The following is a 25,351-nucleotide window of genomic DNA, read 5'->3' as shown; positions in this document are numbered from 1 at the left end:
TTGCCAAGAAGCCCTCGTTTATTATTCCGTGAAAGGAACAGTACTTTTGCACGAGCGAGATGACCCGAAATCGTTTCAATAAGACTTGAAGGAAAAAAAGAAAAAGAGATGCTCGATTAAAAGAGAGACTGTACTGCCGTTTAATAAGCTGGAAGGCAACGGTGGTACACTTTCACGGATAAACGTATACGTACATATTCATGTGGCGCGTGACATTTTTTAGCAAGAGGCTGTCTTTGCTCCAATTTTTTTTTCCTCTTTATTCCACTTTGCAATATTGCATTTCAATTTTATCTAATTCGTTTCTTTAAGATTTGTCGAGTTATTGCAAAATACCATACGTTGCATTTTAATCGCACAATTTGGGACTTGTCAGATAAAATATGCATAAATTCCATGAAACCGCACTCATTCATTGTTTTTCGAGATTCGTGACGAGGCCAAACGGAGGAGGAGGGAAAAAAAAAAAAAAAAAAAAAATTCCATAGTCGCTTAGCTTTATTCTTTCCTCCCGGAGATCTGTAGAGATGGTATGTACGAGAGAACAAAGTAAAAGTGCTAGTCCCGCCGGAGTCTCGAAGACGCACATAATATATATATATACATCGGCGGTGGCGTCTGTTTTTTACAACTATAGTCTCGAAGCGTAGCTGGGAAAACTTGCCGGTGGGATGAAAAGGGAAGGAAAAAACATCATTTTTATCTTTGCGGCTCAACGGGCGCTTTTCTCCCATCAGAGTCCCCGAATTATCAATTGTTAAGTTGATGATGATTTTTAATGAAAAATAATAATAATAATAATAATAATTGGTGCTCCATACTATTAACATTTTTCTCTAATCGCGACGAAACTCCCTCGATAATTGCCGGTTGATTGAATGAACTCCACAGTGTGTATATATACCTGTTGGACGCGCGGCACGTCGGAAACGGGTTTTCAGCTTCCACGGCTTTCGATACGACTTACACGCTTTTGTATCGAAAATAATTAACTCCAATCGAGGCCGCTCAGTGTAGAAGAAAGAAAGAGAGAAAAAACGTATAGTTCGCTGCTCTCGATAAAAACACAATAATGTCGACAGAATGCGAACACTTCCCCCCCTCCATTACAATGGATGGGTATATACACTCAATTTAAATTGTAAATTTCGTCATAAACCATAAAGCCCGACAATCAATTTTCAGTCATCACGCGCGTGCTTTTAAATTTTTTTTTTTCCCCCTCGTACAATATAATTCACACAATGGCCCATCGGTGGATAAGATCTTGCAATTGCGTCGTGTATTTTTCTAATTAAATCGAATTAATACAGCGACGGAGGGAAAAGAAAATTTTACGACGCCACCGCGGGTGATATAATATATATATAGGGCAAAATAGGCGCGGCAGGAAGATCTTGTTGTCGCGATGACGATTTCCCTTCCCCCCCCTCTCCTCTCTCTGAGTGTAATGTATTATGTACGCGTCACCCTTCTTTCAAGTGTCACATTTCCTCCCCCTCCTTTTCTTGGGCATTAAAGTGATGGTATTTTTAATTTAATGGCTTTGTTAGTCTCTTCTTTTTCTGCTCCTCTTTGCTCTCTAACCACTGTCCTGTATTATCGCGGTCACCAAGATACACACGAGACTTGGGCACGGATGCTTTTTTTTTTTTTTTTTTTTTTGTAATATAATTTTTGATTAAAAGCGTAATGCGTTACTATGCTTAGAATTATTTTTTTAAATTTTAATTACTTGACAAATTTTTTTCCAGCACCAACATTATACTAATGGAAAAAAAAAAGAGTTAAAGTGGTCACACATTTTATTTAAAACAATTTACAATGACAACGTATTACACTTATTTACCAGAAAAAGAAATTCTTTAAAAAAAAATTTTCCAGCGATTAAAACTGCATAAAACACTTCTACCTATCCCCAAGTCTTGACAAAATTTTTATTGTTTTCATTGCTCTTGTAATCGGTATCAATTTAATTTTTTGAATTTCAAAGGGCTTTTTCGTCCACTCGATGAAACCAGAAACATCGCGGACGACGAGAGCTCGAAACCGGCTCGAGAGAAAACTCCCCGATCTCATATAAACGTAATCCTCAAAGCTCGAGTAGAGACACTTACGCGATCTGACGCAAAGCACGTGCCCCCTCCGCCCCTTCTCTCCCTATATACATGCCGCGAGATAGTCGTCTAAAATTAAACCAAAGAGGAAGAAAATAAAAACTCCTCTTCGGCGGACGATGGATGCTTCCCTTCGAAAAATTTTTGCCCCCCCCCTCCTAATTTTTTTGTTCCTCTCTCTCTCTCTTGTTTTTTTTTTGTTTTTTAGATTGGTTTTAAACACGACAACCTACGCGTGGGTTGTATATTTGTTTATTTATTCTAAATTTTGTAAAGAGCTTTGAGCTCACCGCTCGAATTCTCGGTACTTGCGCGCGAAAAATCACGGATCGAGTTGCCACGAAAGAACAACCTCGAGAAAAACAGTAATTTTAAATTATGCACGCGCACAAACCCCGTGTTTGCTCAGCTCTTGCGTTTTCGCTCGAAAAACAGTAAATAGCCACACGTATACCTACATCCTACGCGTACAAAAAAAAAAAAAAAAGGAAAAAACACACACACGGCCCTTTGTGTACAGCGTATAGTTTCACGCGCGGTTAAATATACCCTCGTGCGCGTCTCCTCCTTGACGTTCAATTCCTTCGTCTCTCGTTACAATGAGTGGCTTCAATATATACCTACATTGCACGCACACGAGACGCGAGAACGCAGCTGCAGCGCATATATAATAATGTATAACGGCTCGTTATTTTCGAATTTTCACTCTCCTCCGCGCGTGTGCATATGTATGGCCTCTTTGATGAAACGTTACTTCGAACGTCACGCGTATAAAGGCATAAAACAATGAGCGGGCAGCTTTGAACAGTGCGACGTTTGTACCAGTGAAGAGAAAAAAATGATATACGCGTGTCGGTGACACCGTATAGGAAGAAAACAAAAAAAATTAATACGTTTGATAGTAAAAAAAAAAAAAAACCTCTTGGGCCCAAAAATAAAAAAAAGGGAGAGAATTCCCCGGCTTACGGCTTTGTCCTCCTTTTCCTCCTCTTCCTATACTTCTCTTTTGGCTTCCCAAAGTGCAGCAACAGCAGCTGTCAGCCGGAAGTGGGCGCGAGCCGAACAAGACGATGAAGCCGGAGAATCTTCGTGCATATATATATAACCCCACAAAAGGAAGCGCATCGCGCCGACAACTGCATTGCTCTGCGTGCACGTATAACCATTAGCAACTTATTCAACAATCCTTATGGGTTTTCGAATGGTTGTTGTTCAAAATTTATTTCATGAAAAATCCGGTTCGACCGCTATCGATAACTTGCATCTCCGAGAGAGTCGAAAGGGAAAAACATAATTAATATTCGGATGTGTACGTAAGTAGGAAAAAATCACGAGGACCGTTACCGTGTCCCCAGCACCCAAGTTTCTCCGATGTGTGTGTGTGTGTATATGTATTATACTGTGCGAAGAAGGAGAAACCATCGTCTGGAAACAAAGAGGAAGGAAAGGAAAAAAAAAAAGAAGCATTTGTCCGAGTCTCTCTTCGCCGCGGGACGCCTCTCTCGGACGAAACAGGTCCCTCGAGGGGGCGGAGGAGAAGTCGAAATCTCAATTGCTTTCTGGAATTTCTCTCTACGCCGGCGCGCTCGTTCCTCATCTCTTTCTCTCCCGTTTTTTTTTTCTTTTGCCGCTCGGGGGAAAAAATAAAAAATTTCTTCCTCTCGTGTGGGAAGTGTCGTTTTACGCGGGTACAGAGATCTAGGATTTTTTTTTTTTTTTAGTTATATAATTTCAAACAAAAAAAAAAAAAGGGAATCTTTGGTCGCAAAAAATCAGACGGCGAGGCGAAAACAAATGGGTTTTTTTACATCACGTGAAAAAAAGAAGAATAAAATAAGGTACAATAGGTGTACACAAGCAGATACTTGATTTACGACTCTTTTCGACCCTTTTCTTTCCTCTAAAAACCCATACAATGCCCATTTTGCATCCGTACGTCCGTCCGGACAAATGTATACAAAAGACACAAATCATCGCGCGTAGTGTGGTTGTACACTGCAAGTAGCGTAGATGGGTATATATATATATATAGCGTTAACCTCAGGGCCACCCGCGCACGAGCGTTTCTATATTTATTGGGCACAACTTGCGAGCATATAAGTATACATGCACACACCAACCAAAGTGGAACGGAAGTGACTATTTCTGACTGCTCTTCTTTCACTTCGTGTCTCGATTCGTATTACTTTGCAATCGATTTCAATGGACAACGGGTGTATATTATCCAGACTTGGACGCTTTTTTTATTTTTTTTTACTACAAGCGTACTGTATTATTTTATAAAAGTTTTTTTTTTTAATTACTTCGTACAGCACAATATTTGACTTGAATTCAGTGCAAAATTTTAAGATTATCATACGAGTTTTTCTTTGTATCTCAAGTTGACTAATAAATTACTGTTTTATTTCATAATAATAATAATAATAATAAGGGTAAAGTAAAAAACTTTGAGGTAATAGTTGTAAAATTCGTTAAGTCAAATCGTTTGATCAGTTCGCGCACTTCTTGTACAACAATTTGAAAAGCAAACCTTTTTTCGTTTAAAATTTTGTTTAAAAAAATGTATTGTCGTTTACTCCGAATACACAAGTACATCGACTGATGAAAAAATACTCTTCCGACTCGTGACGATATAACTGTTGAAAACCATACGTGATACTTTATTCCTTCAAAAAAAAAAAATAATAATAATAATAAAACAAAATAAACAAATGATAAACACCTACTTTCTCTCTATAAATCCTTAAAAAGGCCTAAAATTTCGAAACACCATCAGATAACCGGCTCATATAATTATGTTGATACATATTATATTATAAAATACCTTTACTCTGCTAATCCGTTAAAGCCCCTCTGATGTATAGATATATGTGGACATTAGACACGTATAAAACTCGTATAAAACCATCCACGTAAATTAATGTGCTTACATATACGTGCACCAGACGAGACGCACAGGTGTGCCACACGGGGTTAACATACGTTGGCTCATCCCCCACCCGATAACAATTTTCGTGTGATGCCCGCGCGCACATGCGCCAATTACAGAGGTGATGTATATACGTGCGGGCTTCCTCGTGAAATACGCGTCGTCGTCACCTGCGGGTAAGTATAGTTGTTTTATTACCATGCCGGGAACGACAAATTTCATTTCGTCGTCTACACCCGAGTGATTATACCAGTTTGTGCATACGTATATGAGACGAGTGGTTTTGCAAAGCGACGAAAAAAAAAAAAAAAAAAAAAAAACAATTTAAAAAAAACAATTTAAAAAAAACTAGCTTGTGTCAGCCTTCTGCCGACCCCTTGTATCAAAAGAGCCGAGTGTGCCCCGAAGATTGAAAGAATAAAAAAATGGAAGGTTCGTGCCACCAAACCCCTTCTTTCTTCCCTCTAGCGTACATATATATAACTTGGGTGGGAGAAGAAAAAAAGAAAATACAAAATTCCACCTTTGATGTGTTTTATTAAAAAAAAAAAAAAAAAAAAAAAGGTACATTCGTGCCCCATTGTTCGGTAGTGCGCCGCACGTTCATTTTCCCCCTCATCCTCAAGAGTCTTCTTCGACGCTTTTCTGCCCACGCAGCAGCATCGCATAGACGCGCGTCACTGTTCGAAATCGCTACAAAAATTATTAAAATATCAAGTACAAAGCGAGTCGTATTTGATACGTGCGCTATCATGGCTCTCGCTCTCTCTCTCTCTCTGTGTTGTCAATGTCGGTCTGCCAATTTTGAGTATACCGGCCCTGTGAGCCCCCTTTTCTCTCTCTTGTCTCACTCGGTCACACCAACGTGCTTTGATCAATTCACTTACTTTTATCTATATACATGTATGGGACTCGAAAATCACGCGGTTCGACGGCGGAGATGTAAAAAAAGGCGCGTCATCCAACAGTGTGTACTTTTTTGTTACTTGTATTGTTGTGCGTATATATATATTCTCGGTTACCTAACCATATAACACGACTATGTTACAGAGCGTCGTTTGTTGGAAAAAAAAAAAAAAAAAAAAAAAGAAATACTTTATATAATGAAAATCAGTCTGAAATGCTTTTGGTTCGTTGCCAACGTGAATCGTCCCTCCCTGTGCAAGGAAAGGTGTAAAAAATTGTGCCAGTACACTCAATTGGCGCACTCGAGTAAAAAAAAAAATAAATAAAAATATAGAATCGCTCGGATAAGTTCTCCTTTCAACCCAAAAGTATTCCCCCAAAGGCAGCAAAAGAACAAAGATGAAAGTATATACATTCACGAGGTGGGGGGGGGGAGTAAAAAGGTAAAAAGAGCGAGGGGTTCGTGCGGGTTATATTGGCCATTGTCCTCCGGCGCTCAACTTTCCGGATGTATATTCCCACCGATGAGGACACCCATCGGTTGTTGCTGCATTTTTCAATGCCCCTTGGGACGCGCCAACTCTCCTCAACTCCCAATTGATATATCCCAAAAGTTTCGTCCACCCGGCTATTGTTTATTCATTTATTCAGTCCACCTCCCCTCCAGTGTTGATGAGTTTAGTTCGGCCATCTACATTGTGTATCAGATATCTCTTGACTATATATACACACACCATCAGCTAAAATAGTATAACGAACGTGTTAATGTTTGTTTTTTTCCTTTTCTTTCACAAGACATCGCCATCAAAGAGACACTTTGCCGTTTGCCGCCTCAATTAGAAACACATTGCCTCGCGCACACATAGGGAGGTCGCTCCGTTTATTTTATTTTTTTTTTTTTACCTCGCATTCCGCGCGTTGGATGTACAACTCACATATTTTAGGTGATTAATCGTGCGTGTGCCCGTCCTTTCCTCGGGCGACACTATCTGCGCGTGAGATCTAACGCTTTATCCCCCTCCCCCATCTCTATTTTTTCTCGACTCTTCGTCTTTTCTTTTTCTCGCGTATAGGTGTACTTTGAATCGTAAAAATTTCGAGTGTATGTACATCCATACACACGGCAACCCACAAAACACTTGTACATACCCCCCCCTCCTCCTGATGCACGCGCAAATCGCACACATCGCACTTGAAAAAGGGAGTATAGGGTTGTTGGAGGAGGGTGCAAAACAAAATAAAAAAAAAACACTTTCCCATGACCCACATCTGCGGCTCTCTCATCCCAGGGGATATATATAAATATACATGCACGCGGTCACGCCACGTTGGTGCACTCGCGTACAGGGTGCACCACCCCATCATACTCGCACCCTCAGAGAGAGAGAGAGAGAGAGTATTGAAATAGTTGCGTGCACGTGTTACAGCGGCTTTTCATTCAATTGCAGTTACTATATGCACGTCGTTTGTTTGCGATACGAATCTCATGCGCGCACTTTTAAGGACATTTCAGGACGACACGTGCCATTTATAATAATAATAATAAAAAAAAACAACAAGTGCGCACGGGGTTTTAAGTATTTCTTTCTACCATCGATGCGTGCGATGCGGAGAAATCTTAAATATACTTTTCCGAGAGCCAATGTAACGTCGGGCGCGCTCGTGCAATAAAATCGAGCAATCGAGCGCTAATTGGTCATTCCTTGTGTGTGTATCCGAAGGGGCCATTAGGCGCATAAAAGGCAGATTACGTGCCCACCTTTCCGCGGCCTATTTCCATGTGTGTGTATCGCGTTTTGCGGAAGATTTCGGTCATATAACTACACATATATACCTATACGTATACGAGACGTGTGTTCCGCAGTCGCGTGCCTCGAATTTCGAATCGTATGATACGCCTTGGCGCTCTCTTCGTCGTTGGTCGGGTCTTTTCCCTTCCTTGGTCGGTGTAACCTTTTATGTTATTTATTTTATTTTATTTTTTTTTTTTAAACCCCGCTCGATTTTGTCCAACATATCAAGTACAAATAAGTTCATATAAGTTCGGTGTCACTTTCATTGCGAGTGCATGTAGAAAAATGCGTCCTTTGGCTCTTTTTTTTTTGTTTTGTTTACGTATTATACCAAAAAAAAAAAGATAAAGAGCACTTATTTCCTGCGAAATGTGAATTTTGCACCTTACTGTTCCCAGGGTCGTTTGGTCTTTTTTTTACTTCAAATTCACGTTTGCAATCACATTATACATATATATTTATCAGTAGACACGTTTCGTTTGAAAAAAAAAATGTGCGTTCGTTAGGATAAAGATACAAAAGGAATAGCACTTCCGGAGAAAAATTGAGCAAAGTCCCATTTCCTGAGAAGTACGCGTGTGTGGGGGGAGGGGCAGAAAAACGTTGCAGAAGTGAATTGCAGCGACATACGGTGCGATGGTTGGTTGGTAACAAGAGCACGCAAGTATGCCCATGGGGGGACAGAAGCGATTAAAAAGAAAAAAAAAAAAAAAAAAAAAACTTGGGGTTGCAGGACGAAAGAGACAGAAGCACAGAGGGGCAGATGTCAGGAAATTCGGTGGTGTATCCATATATACATACATACATATGTATACATTTGTGTGTGCATGTATGGCGCGCGTCTCTTTTCGCCCCGAGAGGGATGATGGTGTTGCGGTCGAGTTCAAATATACACACAATGGTTATTATACGTGGAAGAATCGAACGAAGCCAAAGTGTGCATGCGCAAGTGTGCGTGTAAGCGATCGAAAAAAAAAAAAAAAAAAAAAAAAAAAAAAATGTACATCTCATTTGAATATGAATGAGTTGCGAGTCGCGGATCCCTAGTGTATATATATATAACACATGCGCTCATTGAATTTTGAAAAATTAACGCCTCTCGCGTCCGTGGGTGGTAAATTCAATTTCGCGTGTACAGCATACAAGAAGATATTTATACCCTCGATACGTCTTCCCGCTCGTTTAAGCGCGATATTTCACCATACGTATATAAACTCTAACTTTCGCAAAGACTCACTCTGTATACGTATAGTTACATATAGAAAAATGTATGCACATAAATGTTTTATTATTTTTAAAATGTTCATTACTCGCTGATGGTTAACGCAAGCAATTTTGTATTTTGATATTTTTAGATGACGGTGTATAAGAAGGTTTCTCGGAAGTTTTTGCGCAAAATGAGGGCGCGTTGTAAACGCGCTGATTGAGCGTGCATTTCTCGCTTATCTATCGTTTTGCGAAATAAATAACCAACGTGTAATCAATTTTTATTTGTTTCCTCCCGGGGTTGGGTTTCATTTCTCCTATTTCGCTTTCATGCGAGCTTACACGGCACTTTGCAGGCTTACTAGGCTCCGGCGTCTATATATATGTACACAGTGACATCCAAACAATAACATTTCAGTATTATATACCCGCGGGATTTGTGCTCCTTTGTTGGGATAAGGTACAGCCTGGCGATTCTTCGGTGATTGGATTGTTATTTCTTCGAATTCAAAGCTTATTCGTATACCCACGTTTCTTAACTGGAAAATGGTGTGATTATGATTAGTATGTTTTACTTACGTCTTTTCAATAAGTTGCCGGCTTTGGTCATCGCCCACCACGTCTCTTCTGATTTACGTACATAATGCGGGTATACTTTTATTCGACATGTGATATAAGAAAAAGAAAAAGTATTAGAAAGCGTGGCATTTTTTTTTTATTGTCTCTCGCATACATTATACAAATGACTGACATGTACTTGAGCAATAAAGTAAGTAAGATTTCTAGAGATAACAAAGTTAAATCACACGAGAAAAACAAAAGATTTATTTAATAAAGTTATTTTGAATTTAGACATCACTATAGACTAGGAAAATATCAAAAGAAACAACTGTAAAGAAGTGTCCGAGTTCTCCAAGCTTTTTTCAATACGATTATTTCGTTGTTTTTGACAGGTGCATCATAAACCACAAAGTTTTATCGTATCCTTTTATATTGAGCAACACCAATAATGACGAGGTGTGGAATATTTGTGACGAGGACAAAGGCATTTATGACCATTAACTGTCGCTTGGCGTTATCTTCACGTATATTAGGTGGACTGTAAAAAAATCTCATATAGTATGTTTCTTCTTTACATTTGAAAATTGTGTGGCATTAATATTAATAGTAGTGAAAGAAAAAAGAAAAACACAAGCCTCATGGTACAAAATTTTCACAAAAAGTATCATCAACCGATATGTTGAATAAACTAAAAAAAAAACGTGTTATGATTCAAAAGTATTTATTCAATCTTGTACAAGGTTTAGTGGTGAGATAAATGCAAGCAAGAAACAAATGAGTCGTCCTCCAGGTGATAAATCGTGGGATCCACGACATATTTCCAGTTTTTGTCACCTAACCATAATTCCGTGAGCAGTTTCAAAGCGTTGAGTTTTAAATGCAACGCATCACATTTCACTGCCGACTTCAAATAATCGAAAGCATTTTCCTGGCTCAGATTTCTCAGTAAAACCATCTCGCAAACGTGAATCAAGTCCCAAACACCGTATTCGAACGCTGCCACCATCAGTTGGTTGGCCACTTCCTCGACACCATCGACATCCCCGTGATACATGTAACGAATCAACGCCATCATCACATTGTACGGCGTGCATTTTATCATCAGTTGAGTCGAAATCAATTTGTTTTTGCGTGACACAAAGTCGCCCAGTACGACCGCAAACACCGAACTCCTCGTTGCCAAAACTATCGAGTGCGCCAATATCTTCCGATCGCCAATCAGTAGTGCAACATCACTGCACTTCTTGTTGTTCAAGAAACGCTGGCATTTGTACTGTTTTTCTTCCATCTTCGAGCCGTTTTCTTCTACGGCGTTTTTCGGCTCGTCTGCTTCGTCGGGCCAAATTTCGCACAATACGTGTACCTCCTTGGTGACCTCGTCAACGAAATCGAGCTTTATCAATCTGTTGATGACCAAAGGCTCGTTAGGTTGAAATAGGATATTTTGCGCCCTCCACGAACGAACGACTTTCTGCCTCTTACGATCAATCATCGATACGCACAAACGTACCACAAGCTCCGTTTCTCCCGTCATCGTGAGATCCATAGCCAGACAGTCCTTGTCCTTTGACCTCGTGCACTTTGAGTTGGGGTACAAGTGCAACTCCCACGTACGAGCACCGGCTGAAAAACACTCCGAGGCCACATCTTCGGTTTCATCGATGCCGCGAGGTGTACCAACAGACCACAAATAAGCAAAGTGCTCGACAGTCTCCACACGTTTTATCTCGTTAACGGTCGGTTTATAAGATTTGAAAGCCATTGAAACACTAATTTTAAAAGCCAGTACGTACAAGTATCTATATCATCTGTGCTCTTCAAGCCACGCGCACACACTACAGTTGTAGTAAAACATGACGTTGTGGCAATCCAATGAAATTTTGAGATATTTGTGTGTTATCGCGTATACGTGATTGTGTGTTTATCACCTGAGCAGTGACTAGAGAGCCTCTGCTATAGACGCGATTATATGTAGTCACGAGTCATATATATATAAACGTTGAAAACAATGCATAAAAATAATAGGAATTAAAAGATAAGTAAGAACGTGTTTTGAAAAGTAAAAAATAACAAAAATTTAATTAATTTGATTCTGTTGGACATATCTCATTACATCGGTAAAATGATTGTAAACAATTGGCAAAAAAGAAAAAATGTCTACGGAGATTTAACAAACTCTTCCAAAGCTTCGTCCTTCAACAACCGAGCGTTGCACTTAACGGCCACTTTCAAGTAATCGGTGACATTGGCGTCGTTGAGATTGTCCATCAAAACCGTCTCGCATACGCCGATCAAGTCCCACACACCGAATCGGAATGCAGCCACCATGAGTTCCTTCGCTATTTTCTCCATATCGTCGACTCGTCCGCAATACACGTACCTGATCAGCTCCGTCATCACACCGTGCCCCACGTCCGTTACCGTGACGTGACTCGCAGTGGTGCGCCCCAGCATAACCCCAAACACGGCGCTCTTGTTTGCCAATACCAACTTGTGCGCCCTGATCTCCCTGCCGTCTACCAACACCGTCAAGTCGCTCAAGTCCTTGCTGTCGAAGAGGTGCTTGCAACTGAGGTGTCCGGTCGGGCCGTTTTCCGGCCACATCTCGCATAACACCGACACCTTGACCACGGCTCCACCGAAGCGAAACCTGTCGACGCCCACGGGCACTTTCGGCTCGAATAACGTCACCTGCACCCCGGACGACTGTACAGCTTGTCTCTCGTTGTCGAGTATGCTCACGCAGTAACGCGTCCTCGCGTACTTTTTGCTCAACAAGGTCACGCACACCAGGTCCGATCTGCGATCCTTGGTCTCGGGAATCGTGGGTTTGGGGTGGAGGGTCAGCTCCCACGTGTGGCCGTTGACGAAAAAACACGGCGAGCCCAGTGTTTCTCCGACTTTGCGGGCTGGGTTACCGAAAACAAGGTCCCAGCAGAAAGCGTCGTGATTAACGGTGGCGACCCGCGTGAAATCGGTACGCGGGGATGGTTTTCCCGATTCCGGTGTCATTGCATTACATGCCGCTCACTCGACCCGACTGTTTGCAGGTTATCAACGTAGCGATTCACTTAGTCGCTATACATATACATTATATACACAAGCGCTCCGACAATATCCGGTACTTGGAGTAGGTGTGTTCGTTTCGAACATGCGTCAACGACTACAAACTACAGGTGTGTTATCTGTGCAATGAGTTAGATAATTAAGAAAATATGGTCAAAATGTTACTTCTATACCCTGTCCCAATCTCAATTTCGAAAATTGACTAAAATTGACTTGTGTAAAAAATACTTTGTAGTACAATCGCTTTGGGTATTTGTTGTGGATGGTACTTGAGGTACAATTATCATGAAAAATGATTTTTTTTCAAACGATCTTTTTAGGCACTTTGAGCCATATATTTACAGGATAATCAGCCACATACAGGTGTTCTGGATCTTTACATCCGACGGTATCGGTATTATATGGTTTCAGTCACCCTATACCAGGTATGGCTGTATGTAGCTGTTACAACTTGTACAGACCGATGTCGCAAAAAATATGACATTTGCCATATCTCATTGGAAGGAGGATGAATCACCCGGAGATGCATATTTATGCGTCCATGATTGTCCGAGAGGTACGCGGCAGATCAGCCCGGCCCTCGAGTTTCAAATTTACGATACAGTCCGGGCAGTATACGGGGAGGAGGAGCGCTTTTTCCAGAATTTCCTGCAGGTGTGCCGGTGATGGGACGAAAACGTCAAACTTGAAGGACTTGACAAGTCTGGTCGTAAAAACAGTTGTCAAGGGTTCCCCCCTCCCTATCCGTCTAGACGGTCTTTTTTCTTAAAGTAGGAAAATCCTCGTGGAAACATCACAAGCCTGCAAAGAGGGCGCCATTCGTATATATACATGTTTAACTATTGAGCTCGCTTGTGTGTGTTCCATTAAGCGATCGCTTATCAGCTAAACGATACATATAGACCACGAGGTTGTGATACGTATATACGAGCTCCGAAATAATAATTTTCCCCGCTTGTATATACATATAGATACGAGATGACCCTGCCCCTCGCTTTTCTCTCATTGGTGCAATGAATCATCTTCTATACGCCCCCCCCCTTGTATCGAAGAAGAGAAGAGTGTACATGAGGTTGAAGAAGTGCCATGACCTTGGCTGAGTCAAGGATTTTCATGCTGTACCACGTGTGTTAAATCAGCGCCTCACGAGACTGTAAATATTATTGTACTTGTATGGTTGTGATTTGACTCGAGGCTCTCAATTTAGAGGGTAAGTATAATAATGTTATTTGCTTTATCTCTCGAGTATGGGTACAATGAAGTTGTTTGTACTGTCCGAGTGGAATTTCGATAAATACATGACATGATGTTTGCACAACGTCACCGATTTTTTCATGGTATTATACTTTCGTTTAACCGATCTAGATGCGCGGGAAACGATTAATCAAGCCACGACCCTATACAAGCGAAGTGACGAGTGCTCGCCTGATCGACTAGTTGCTCGTAGGTTACCGACGTCGATTGGCATAGGTATAAATGGCCACTCGAGCGGAAAATATACGTGGCTTGACAAAAATGTTTAAACGCTAATCTGTACACCAGGTCACTGATCAATAACAATACCGATCCGATCGCTGTGTGTGTATATACCCATCGAGCATTTGATTTGTTGGGCTCTTCGATGTTGAGTCGTTAAGAATGATGTCATCGAAGCGAGAACTACTGAAAAAATTTTTAAAAACGGTTGAAAAGAAACAAGTAAAATAACACAGAATATATATCAATAACCCCATCCCAACGGTTTTAATCTCACACTTTATCGAAAGAGGAAGGCTATCTCCAATTGATAGCGCGTATCAGATTTTTCACGTGCACGCACGTATATATAACGAGACAGTCGTAAATCAACGATGAAGAAGGAAAGAAACCCGTTTCCTCTTTTTTTTTTTTTTTTTTTTTTTCCATCTCGCTTATACATGTACACGTACGTATGATTCATGGTGCTGAATTTTCCCCCGCTGCTCCCATCCTTTTCCCCCCTCAACATTTATTCCACTTTACGCGCCGTGGAATAACGACCCTTTTTTTTTCTTCTCTCTCTTTCTTGCGAGTAAAACAAGTTTAATTCGGTACGTACAGTGTCTCTACACGGTATAAGGCGAAGAGGAAAAAAAAAAAGGTCGCTGCTATACAGCTACCGGGAAGTATAGTCTTGGTATAAATAAATTAACGTACGTACCGCGGGTTAACGTGTTTTGGATCGGTATACCACGGCGTGCCCACCGAGTGTGTGTATATACTTACAACGCAAGTGCTCCAGCCTCACGTACAACTGGAGCTTCTCTCGAGTGTATATATATACTTTTTCTCTGTCCAGCGCAAACTCTCTCTCTTGGATCGCTCAATCCGTGTGGTGATCCGCTTTGCCGGCGAAAATTGCGCGTTTTGCCGTCCGAAGAAAAAGAGACATTATCGCATTGGTGTATACCCTCGGAACGGCACTTACGTGCATTATATTATATTATGTATAATGTACAGTGATCCGTGTCGTGTCTTGGCGGAATCTCAAATGATGGTCTCACGGAAGAGACCACCGTTGGAAGTCTAGTGCGGGGGCCCCCCAGGGATCGCTTCTTCGCGATCTCGATCGGCGGGCTTATCTCTGATGCATATAATGTACCTACTTTTTTTTTTTTTTTTTTTTTGTCTGAAATAAAGAAAGACTATATAAATATGTCGGAAGATCGCTGGGTAATGATTGAGCGTAAAGTGGAACTATTCGACGATAAATCGGCGCTCGAGGGGCTGATGCGCACTTGAAAATCTGTGAGAGGTACTTTGAAAAGTAAAGTCATAGATGATTTTGAAACTTTACGGTGGACTTTCAAAATATTCCGTAAACTTCAAATCGCTTGAAAGTCATTTTAAGTCTTTGGGAGACTTTAAAGGCATCAAAACTCTTAGATGACATTGAAATCCTTTAGTGGAATTTTTAAAGTCTTCCGTACACTTTTGGAGACTATTAGTATTTCATAGATTCTTCGAGACTTCCAAGGCGCCTCAATGTAACTTCAAATGAAAGTATTTCCGAAAGTTTTTTCTTTTCAATTTATAAAAGATTAGAGAGACTTTGAAGTCGTCCAAAGACTTTACGCGACTTCAAACGAATTGATAATTTTTTCGAAACTTTTTCAGTTTTTCACAGATTTGAGAGTCTTTTGATTCGTCTTATGTCTTGGATGACATTGAAATCCTTCGGTAGACGTTTAAAATCTTTCGTAAACTTTTATAGGCTCCCGAAGACTCAATGTGACTTTATGTGAAAAATCGTTTCGAGACTTTGGTAATTTTTTTTTTTCAATGACTTGGTGGACACTTACTCTCATGATCAGCCCCAGAGAGAAAACAAGAGAGACCCGATTTATATAGAAAACGAATCTAATGTATGAAAGTACATGCAAACAAAAAGTATCGGCCGAGACCCACCGTATACACAAACGATCGGCAAAGATAAGTTTGTCTTTTCCTCTTCCACACATATATATACACATACAGACGCGATTTAAAATCCAATTCGCATTTGACATAAATTTATCTGTTTTCGCGAATCCCTTGATATAATAATATACAATACAGGTGTACATCGCGGTAAAATCGAGCGACCAACGCCAAAAACCCACGCGAGCTATCATATATATATATAAACGTCCTCCCCCGCGCTTAATTGGACGTTCGCCGTGAACCGCGAGTATATACAGTGCATCACCATCAGTAGGCGTATACACACACACACACATATCTAGGCTGTACACATACGTATTACATACCCTACCGTCAACTGTACAGCAGCAGCCACATCAGCTTATTCTGATATGCTCTCCTCTCGTTCATCTCGTCTTTCTCTCTTATACGTATAAGTATACACCGACTAGTGCGATCGTCCCCATGGAGCGCTGCAGCTTTGTCACGGTCTTTGCTCTCTCTCTCTCGAGTGTGTATAGGTACCACCATATACTCGTCCGGCTACTGAACTCTACGGCTGTAAGTACACTTTTACCCGCACAAGCGCACCTCGTAGCTATACACTCTGGCGTGGCTTTCTACGAAGATCGCGCGTATCGCTTCTGCGGTGAGGCGTGTTACCAGCCTTGGACGCTGCGAAAACGTCCCCCTTTTCTCGAGGCCCTTTTTTTCCCTTCATTCTGTGATGCACTTGTGTTGTATAGGTACCTGCAACAACAACAAAAAAATAGTTGATGGTATATATGGAAACATAAGTCGCGCGTGGAAAAATCCAGCAACGGACGAGAGTGTGACAAAAAGTCGTCTCTCTCGTCCGTGTACCTTATATACCTGCATGTACTTTTAAGGACTCGCTTGGCAAGTGTGTTTCATACATACGTACTTGATGATCGGAAAAATGACATAAACAGATAAATTGTGTAAATTGCATGCGGCACAAATGTATTGTTAAAAAATACACAAATCTTGTGTGTATATATATATGGTTTAGCCCTATTGTTATGGTAATCTGGTAGTGTGAGGTCGTATAGAGAGACTTTTTACACTATGTAAAAAAATAATTTTTAGTGTTTAGAGTAGTAATTTTTGTTCTAAGTACATCTTTTTACAATATAAATTACTGTCCAGCAACTAAATGGTAAAAATTAGGTTGGCCCAAAGTAAAATGTCCCCAGACGGCGGAATGACACCAAATTATACCATTCCAGCACAATAATTTTAATTTTTTTATTCTCTCAGTTATTATTATCATACTTTAATTTTATCTATATTTACAAATATCGCTTTGAGTAAAAAAAAAAAAAAACACTAAATTTACTTAATTTTGTCGTACGTAAGGTTTTTAGATAAGCACACAAAAATTGACCAAATTCTCGAGAGCGTGTGCGTAGAGAAACTGGATTTTACGGAAACCAATGGGTCGGCAAATTAAACGGGCGGATATGTTTAGTCACTGTCTCTTTTGAAACCGCGAATTAGGGGGGGGGGACATTGTTTTTTACACAATACGTAACATTTGTGGGCACGGTCCAAAAATATAAGGGACGAAAAAGCTTTGGAGCGCGAAACCGATCCCTCGGTCGGGGAGGGGGAAAAAAAGAAGTAATCGCGCGCGCGAAACTTGAGATTTTCCCTCGGTCCCCCATGGCGCGCGCGCGCGCGAAAAATCTCGAGACCGAAGAAAAAAAAAACAAAAGAACTGGTCTCGGGACGATTATCCGCGCAGCGAAACCTTAGACGGCGACGCCTACGGTCCGGTGAATCCGCCCGTGCGGAAAAATCGTCCCTGCCGGACGGGGCGCGGCTGATTGCCTCCGGGAGGAAAGGGTTCGTTTCTCTCGGTTGGGAACGCGACACCCGAGCGTGTGCGTGTGGAGATCGAAGGCGCGCGTCGAGAGGAAGAGGAAGCTTATGGGACTCTCTTGCGTGTGGCGGACGTTTTTTTTTTTTTTTTTTGTTTTTTTTTTCGTTGAGAGACTTGTTGATGTTGTCCGTGTATAAATACTTTTTCAATTTTTTTAAGGTATGATTTTTTTGCCAATAATACAACCAATTTTTTAAGCTAAAAAAAAGTTGTTATTACTTACAACAGATTGGTTTTTTCCAGCAAAAACAAATTGAAAGAACAAATAATTTTGAAAAAACTATTCAATTTCAAATTCTTTACAATCATCCTTTAAATACATAAAACGAATCGAACGTATCTGCTAGAAAGACAAAGGTTTTTTCCTCAAAATTTTATTGTTAAGTGCGAGGTAAAGTGATGAACATAAAATATTATTTTCATAGAAAAAACATAATTTATTTAGGAAATAAAAAAGGTTTTTTTCCCAAGTATTTAAAAACCTACAAAATGATCGGACCCAAATATTTTTCAAATTTTTTTTGTGTTATCAATACAACTACATTCGATTTGGTCCAAAATTTATTTGTCCGGCGCATCGTGACCCTTTGATAGTCAATAGCGTCAATCCACATAAGCTTTAGTATATTGAACTTGTAAAAATCTAGGGGGCAACCGATTCAAGTTTTACACCACAGTCTTCAGAGTATATAATCCATAAGGTGCTCCAACTTTTAGCCTTTTGATTACAAATGCACATAAATACCGTTTATCCATACATTTTACTGTAGAAGAAAAAAAAAAAAAAGTACATTTAAATTTATGCAATACAATGTAATTTTAAACAAACGCCATAATTGTTCGTTTTTGTTTTCGTTCTGTTTCAGGTACGTATATACACCTCACAGCTCTCCGTTATACTTCCAATCGGGTAACGTATAAACAACCTCGCCGATCTCACTCGAACCGCCCCTTGCGACAAATTCCCCTCAGAGCCGACAACTCGATAGCGTACAGCTCCATATTCTTTGCGAAGAAAAAAAAAAAAAAAAAAAAAAAAAATCACCTTCAACCCTCGATTTTAGAAATACTTACCCTTGTTTGCAACGACGAGCGCGTATTTCCCTGATGCAGGCAGTGTTTCAAAAGCAGCAGCCCAACCGATCGTCTGCGAAGGGGTGTAATTGATAGCCCCGACGTGTCTCTCTCTTCTTTTTTCCTCGACAGGAGAGTAGCTTCCGAAGGTTATACCCCCTCGCACCAACACTCGGCTTCTACATGTGTATATTATACACCATTGGAGTCGATACATATTATACATATACACAAGCAAACAGCATACGGCAGGTAGATTGTGTTACACACCCGTCGCCATGGTCTTGTTGCTCATGCATACACACAATATATATTTGCACACATATAGATAATACCAGCAGCCTTTCTAATCCTCTTACGCCCGAATTTCTTAATGAAGGTTACAGGCTTCTCTCTCTCTCCTGCTGTATATATATACAATCGCTCATTTGCACGATAGGATGCTTGTACCCGATTAATCGAGCACCCTGAATTTTTATTTTATTTTATTTTTTTCAATATATTTATATATATACATATATAAATCGAGTAAAACCTAAACAAGTAAACGTGTACCAACAGCTGCTGGTTAAGTACGAGGTGTGTATACAATATATTATAATGTGTAACCCGAAGCTTTCACAATATGCTCCCATAACTGCGACTGCTGCAGCTCGGTACATATACACACGTATCATGCACGTATATATAATTATACACCTTGGCCATTCTAGTCTTCGACATTAATTATTCATGCTCTTGATAAGCGCGCACAGACGTCATTTCTCAACTCTCGCGGAAAAAAAAAATGATACCCATTTGCACTTACATATACACGTACCGGCATATACACATATATATGTAGTGTCGCGCGCATAATATATATCCTATATACGTGCACAAAGTATAGCAGAGATATACGTTGTGTATTAACTTAGCGACCTTCGCGCTCGCCTTTCGATCTAAGGAACGAAAGAAATTTAAAAAAAGTCACGTGCAAAGTGCACTTTGAGTGGAAAAATCACTCGGTATAGCCGTATCGGTATACGTGCTGATGTGAAGGTTCATCAAATTTACAAAGCATAACGCGAGCTACCTCTCCGTATCTTATGACGAGATGGAAAGAAAAAAAAAAAAACAGGTTCTTTCGCTTCAAAGAAAACCAGCATCGAGGATGAAAGGGCGGGGGGGGGGGCAAAGGAGAGAAAATGCAAAAAACGAGCTGTCTCGTTGTAGTGCAGAATTGTCGAGCTTACAATTTTGACGTGGTTGCAGGACCAAAGTGGCCCCGAACTATTAAAATTGCAGCGATATACGCGCGTGCATAAACGAGAGGGGAAGAGTATACATAGAGAAAGTGAAAATGATGAAAAAAAAAAAAAAAAAACAACAACAACAAGCTTCACTGCATACAGTACAGTGCATCTGCCGGGACCCCCAAGCCCCCCCCCCCCTCTTATCTCGCTCGCGCTCTTTTTTATCCGATCTCGTTTTTGAAGGGTATGTGCTCTACCCCTCTTCCCCTCCACGGAAATTTCAATCTCCAAGAGAGACTCTCGTCGCATCAGCTGCCGCGCACTCTGCGTGCAAAAATCGTTAGTTCAGGGGGTTGCTTCGTACAGATGAAAGGGTTTAGGGGCAGAGGAGGGTAGGTATATACGCACACACGGGGCTTCGGGACGAGTCGGGCGAACCGGAATAGCTGGTCTTGTCAAACCCCGCTGCTGATCTGGAAATTCAATTTGTCAAAAGTATATTTTTTTTTTTTTTTTTTTTTAATTTTATTTTGGAGGTAAAAATGACAACGTCCAAGCGCGCTCTTGATAACAGAGATTTTTTACCCCTTCGCGCTCGAGGGCCATTCATTAATTATACGCTGCACAGAGTGTATCTGTGTGTACCTGTGTATGTACGTGCATATGAGCTCTCCCCTCGTAACACATGTAACACGTATACAATAAGCTAGAGAGAGAGAGAGAGAAAGAGCGGTGGAATGGAAGCTTCGCTGTGGGAGGTCTTTTTGTTTCCCCGATGGGTACACCGAGTAAGTGCCGGTCCAATTGAGCCGCTTCCCCCAAATTTTTATTTTAGGAGCCTTGACATAAGAAATACACCATATTTTCCAGGCCAAAAGAGCGAAAAGATCCAACTCTCATATCCTCCTCTATGCGCGTGTACCATCATTAAAATTAAACGTCTCGAGGCAGCCTCTCGTTCGATGCAATCACGTAACAGCGCGTGGAAGGAAAAAAAAAAAAAAAAATTATTGGATTGGTTGGGGGGGGGGGGGTGCCTCGTCAATCGGAGTACGTGGAGAGGAAAATTGGATCGGAAGCCGTGCCGTGGCGAGGACCACTTGGCGCGCGTGCAACGACTCGGATGATCGAGGAGAAGACACCCCGCGGTGGATAGACTCGCTGTTGGTTAATTGACGAGAGAGCCATGCAGGGAGTTTTTTTTTTGTTTTTTTGTTTTTACTCCTTGGCCGATAAAATTCACGTATAGGTATATATAAAATACGACGATTGCTCATCGCGGCGAGGATGATACTTACCGATGAACGCACACATAGATCGGTACACGTATATATACAACGACAAATAGGTTGTACGGAGAAATATACTATAGGTACAACTTGCTATATGTACTTCTCTTGCACACGATGAATAAGCGAATACACGCGTGTACGGGGCGACCTTGGCTCTCAGCTGTTACGGGAGGAGGAGAAAAAAAAAAAAAAAGGAAAAATTAATCACCTCCGTGACCTATACGATTAAGGAGAGCTCGTCGATCTCCCGCGAGTCACGCTTTTCATTATATATATATATTAACCGACGGGAGGAGGTGGTGGAGCGAGAGCTAGTTTTTGCTGACGCGCGCGCGTCCTGTCCGAATAAGGGAATCCTTGGCCAAAGAGTACGTATATAGGTACCTATACAGGAGTAGAGAGAGAGAGAGAGAGAGGCTGTGTGATACGTGTGTGTGTGTAGGTACTCCTGTACGTGTGACCGATGAACTCAGGTTCAGCGAACCCGCGAGCGATTCCTCCTTGGTGCTTCCGTGTATGTAAGTATTAGTGGTGCAGCTTCTGAATACACAGTAGTACATCTATACGTGCCGGCCTGGACTTTTGCTCTGATCGTTCGGGAAATAGGGTTATACAGTTCGGACAACTCGAGGGAACTTTAAACCCTAAAGCAAACAATGTATAGCTTGAAAAAAAAAAACAACACCAGCGACAAAATATAATATATCCTTTGCGCGGCGCTATAAGCTAAAGTTTAATTATAAACACCGGGGGCCGACGATCACAAGTTGCGTGTTTTATTGCAAAAAAGCACGTAACTGCATTTTAATGCTAATCGCTTGTATGGGAAAAAAAAAATAAGAAGAACAAACTCGCGCAGCTGCCGCGTGTATTATATTATATATAAGTGAAAAAAGAAAAAAACAAACGCGTCCACTCGCAGTTTGGCGATCGGCGCTGGATTGGCTCCAGCGGCAAAAGGCTGCAGTGTATAACGAAAATTGCCGGGTACATCACCCGAAAAACTTTGGCGCCTCCGTTCTCAAGCGCTGCACTGTCGTCCCGCGTTATCTGTTATAAACACACACATCGGAATTTTCCCTGTATATATATATATCCCGTAACACGCGATCCGTAGCCGAAGGGGGTTGTGTTAGGGTGGGGATATTTTTTCCTTCTCTCCGTGTTTTTTTTTTTTTTTTTTTTTTTTTCTCCAGTGGTGTAATCAACGAGCGTGCAAATTGATTCCGAGGCTAATTGAAAGGCGCGGAGAGGCGACGTTTATTATTGCATAGTGTATATATATATATGCAGGGCTTTTGGCACGAAAAACAAGCCGCTGAAGTGAAAATCTCGACACTGCCATGCAGTAGTGTCGGTGTAATGCGTTTAGCTGCGGATGGTGTGATTATAATTATTGTGTACGTTGGTCGTAAAATGGTGTCGGTGTTACCTCGCTCGGGAGGGAATGTTGCGCAAGTGCGTTCAGCTCGTGGGAAATTTTACGATGGACAATCGACCGGCACATCTCTCGGATTTTTTCGGAAGGAATTTACGCGTCGTTTCCAAGAACGGAGGGGCTGACAGTTGACCAGGAATTTCGATAATCTCGGTAGTCTCGAAAAGATATGAGACTTTGGTGGGGTAACATTGCCTACCATACGGGGGCAGTTTTGACAGTTTTACCGTTACCAACTTTCAAGGGGGAACAATACAATTTTTCAACTAATAATTATAATATGTGTTCAATTCCAAATTAAATGAGATTCGGTATATCTGTCATGGTACAATACGACCATTTGTTTTTATTTAAAAAAAAAAGGACTGTGTTTAATAATGTTTTTTTGCTCCCTATAATAGGTGACTTTACCTTAGGCCTCGTCTAGATGTATTATTTTGTACAAAGTTTCTTTCAAAAATCTCGTAGAGTTCATTATTAATTTCGCAAAAAAGCGCAAGCGTAGGCACCAAAGTTCGCAGCTCTGTACCAGGAAACGAGTGATGAAAAAAAAAAAAAAAAAAAAAAACACTTTTTACAAGACAGACGTAATTTTTTTCCCTCCCCATAAAGAAAGGGAAAAAATGGGGGTGTGTTGCAGATTGTTCGTTGGCGCTGGCAATTCGTCTCCTTACACTTTTTGCCGCGCCGTGCGCGCGGATTGGCTGGACTCCAGGGGGAAGTGGATGAAGAGCCGAGTTTATTGCCGCTGGAGGCTTTCCAAACAAAATTTTCGGCAGTTTGTACGAGCGCGTAGCGGCTTGTTTTTCGGACTATCGCCGCGGCGACCCTTTGCTCTCTGCTAATGTTACATCACTACCGCGTGTATACTAGCGCGATCCGCCACTGAGGAGGGGACGAGGCATGGGCGAAGGAAAGGGACACAACGTAATTTGAATAATCATCCCCTGCTTCTTTTTTTTTTTTTTTTTTTTTACTCGAGAATCTTCGTATTTGCATTAATGGCCCCTCTGGGCACCGGAACGTTGATTGAATTTTTATCTCGTTTCTTGCCCTTTTTTTTCTCAATTTTTAATACTTTTGCTTGGTTTTCTCATTTTTTTTTTTTTCTTTGACACAGTATACTTTAAATATATTTTTAACAAATATATACAACAGGGACAATTTTCTTTCCTTTTTTAAATACATCGCATCGTTTTTTCTGAGAAAAATTCTACAATACTTAAGAAATGAAAAAAAAAAAAAAAATTTCTTTTCAAAGCAAACTGCTGACTGTTATATTATATAAAAACCTACAACTGTTTCACCGTAACGAACGTAATATCCAGGGCAAGCTCGCGTGTCCGATAAAACTTTGCATTGCTTTTTTATTTTATACACTTAGAAAACCTTTTTTCGCAATCGTACAAAGAGCACATACGTGGAAAAAAAAAGGAAGATTAACCCACGCAGGAAAAGCCAATCGGTGGTACAACGTATACCTTGCAGTGTAAAATCACCGTCGTAAAACCCAACGCGTTTACCCACACGCCCACGTAAACGATTATTTTCCAAGCCGTCGTAAACCGCGCGTATACGTGTGAGTCGCGAAAATCACGTCGGGGATGTGTATACCAGCTACACCTATATACCTCATCGTCGAATTGCGCAAGAAAGGAGAAGAGCTTTCTTTTTCGTTTCGTTTCTCTCTGGTGGTGATGCCGTACAGCTCTCAGTCGAGGGGTCATCGGGACTGCACTTGCCGCTCTCTCTTTTATACTCTCGTCTGTCTGGCCCACCAACGATGAATGACTCTTTACATCGTGCACACACACCGGCATCCGTGTGTTACATTATACAGCCCATATATTTATATACCCGGTGGGAACGGAAACAAAAGGAAGAATTCGTATACCGATTAGTTTAGCTCTTGCGATAACGCAAAGCGTCACATTTTTTTTTGTTAAATATTTCATATTCGTGCCAATTGCAGCCTATAAGCGAGAGAGCAGTCAAAAGTGCAATTCAGGGGCCCCTAATTGCCCAGAGTCGCTTCCTGTGCAGTGAACAGTCCGCGCAGCTTTTCCATCACTTCCTTTGTCCGCCCACGTGATATCTCGTAGAACAGTCCCTCGCATAATATACGTACACCGGAGCTTTGTTGGCTCGGAGAAATTTTAGCGGGTCGTAAATCACGCGCGGATGAAAAATCTCATTTTTCCCGCCCTACGCGAATGAGGTATATCTCCACCCCCCTGTGGATTATGGGATCGGGCTGTGGTGTGTTTATTCGGCGTCGCGCGTGGCTGGCTCGAGAGTCATATTGTACTTGACTGTATATACGTCCCTTTGGATAAGGAATCGGCGTCCTGTTCCGTGTGTATTATATACGTGTATATATATACATACAAGAGATTGTTGTCTCCTTA

General features: G+C 41.2%; 2 protein-coding genes across 2 annotated transcripts in view; one reads left to right on the top strand and one right to left on the bottom strand.

The window, feature by feature from the left end:
• Positions 1-25,351, top strand: part of gukh (NHS actin remodeling regulator GUK-holder) — a 75,986-nt gene that overhangs the window by 8,152 nt on the left and 42,483 nt on the right. The gene's annotated exons all lie outside the window — the stretch shown is intronic.
• On the bottom strand, positions 11,648-12,627 carry LOC106638575 (protein roadkill-like). The gene has a single exon (XM_014351829.3). The coding sequence runs from the start codon at positions 12,522-12,524 to the stop codon at positions 11,670-11,672; it is 855 nt and encodes a 284-aa protein (XP_014207315.2). The 5' UTR covers positions 12,525-12,627; the 3' UTR covers positions 11,648-11,669.

The sequence above is a fragment of the Copidosoma floridanum genome, unplaced genomic scaffold (genome assembly GCF_036245765.1).
Source record: "Copidosoma floridanum isolate Cflo_tuat_1 unplaced genomic scaffold, Cflo_Japanese_pri ptg000025l, whole genome shotgun sequence".
Lineage (NCBI taxonomy): Eukaryota > Metazoa > Arthropoda > Insecta > Hymenoptera > Encyrtidae > Copidosoma > Copidosoma floridanum.
Note: the sequence above shows the minus strand (reverse complement) of the source record. Positions and strands in the feature narration are given on the sequence as shown.

Coding starts and splice junctions, on each gene's coding strand:
- LOC106638575 (XM_014351829.3), bottom strand. CDS start 12,524: ATGACACCGGAATCGGGAAAACCATCCCCGCGTACCGATTTCACGCGG.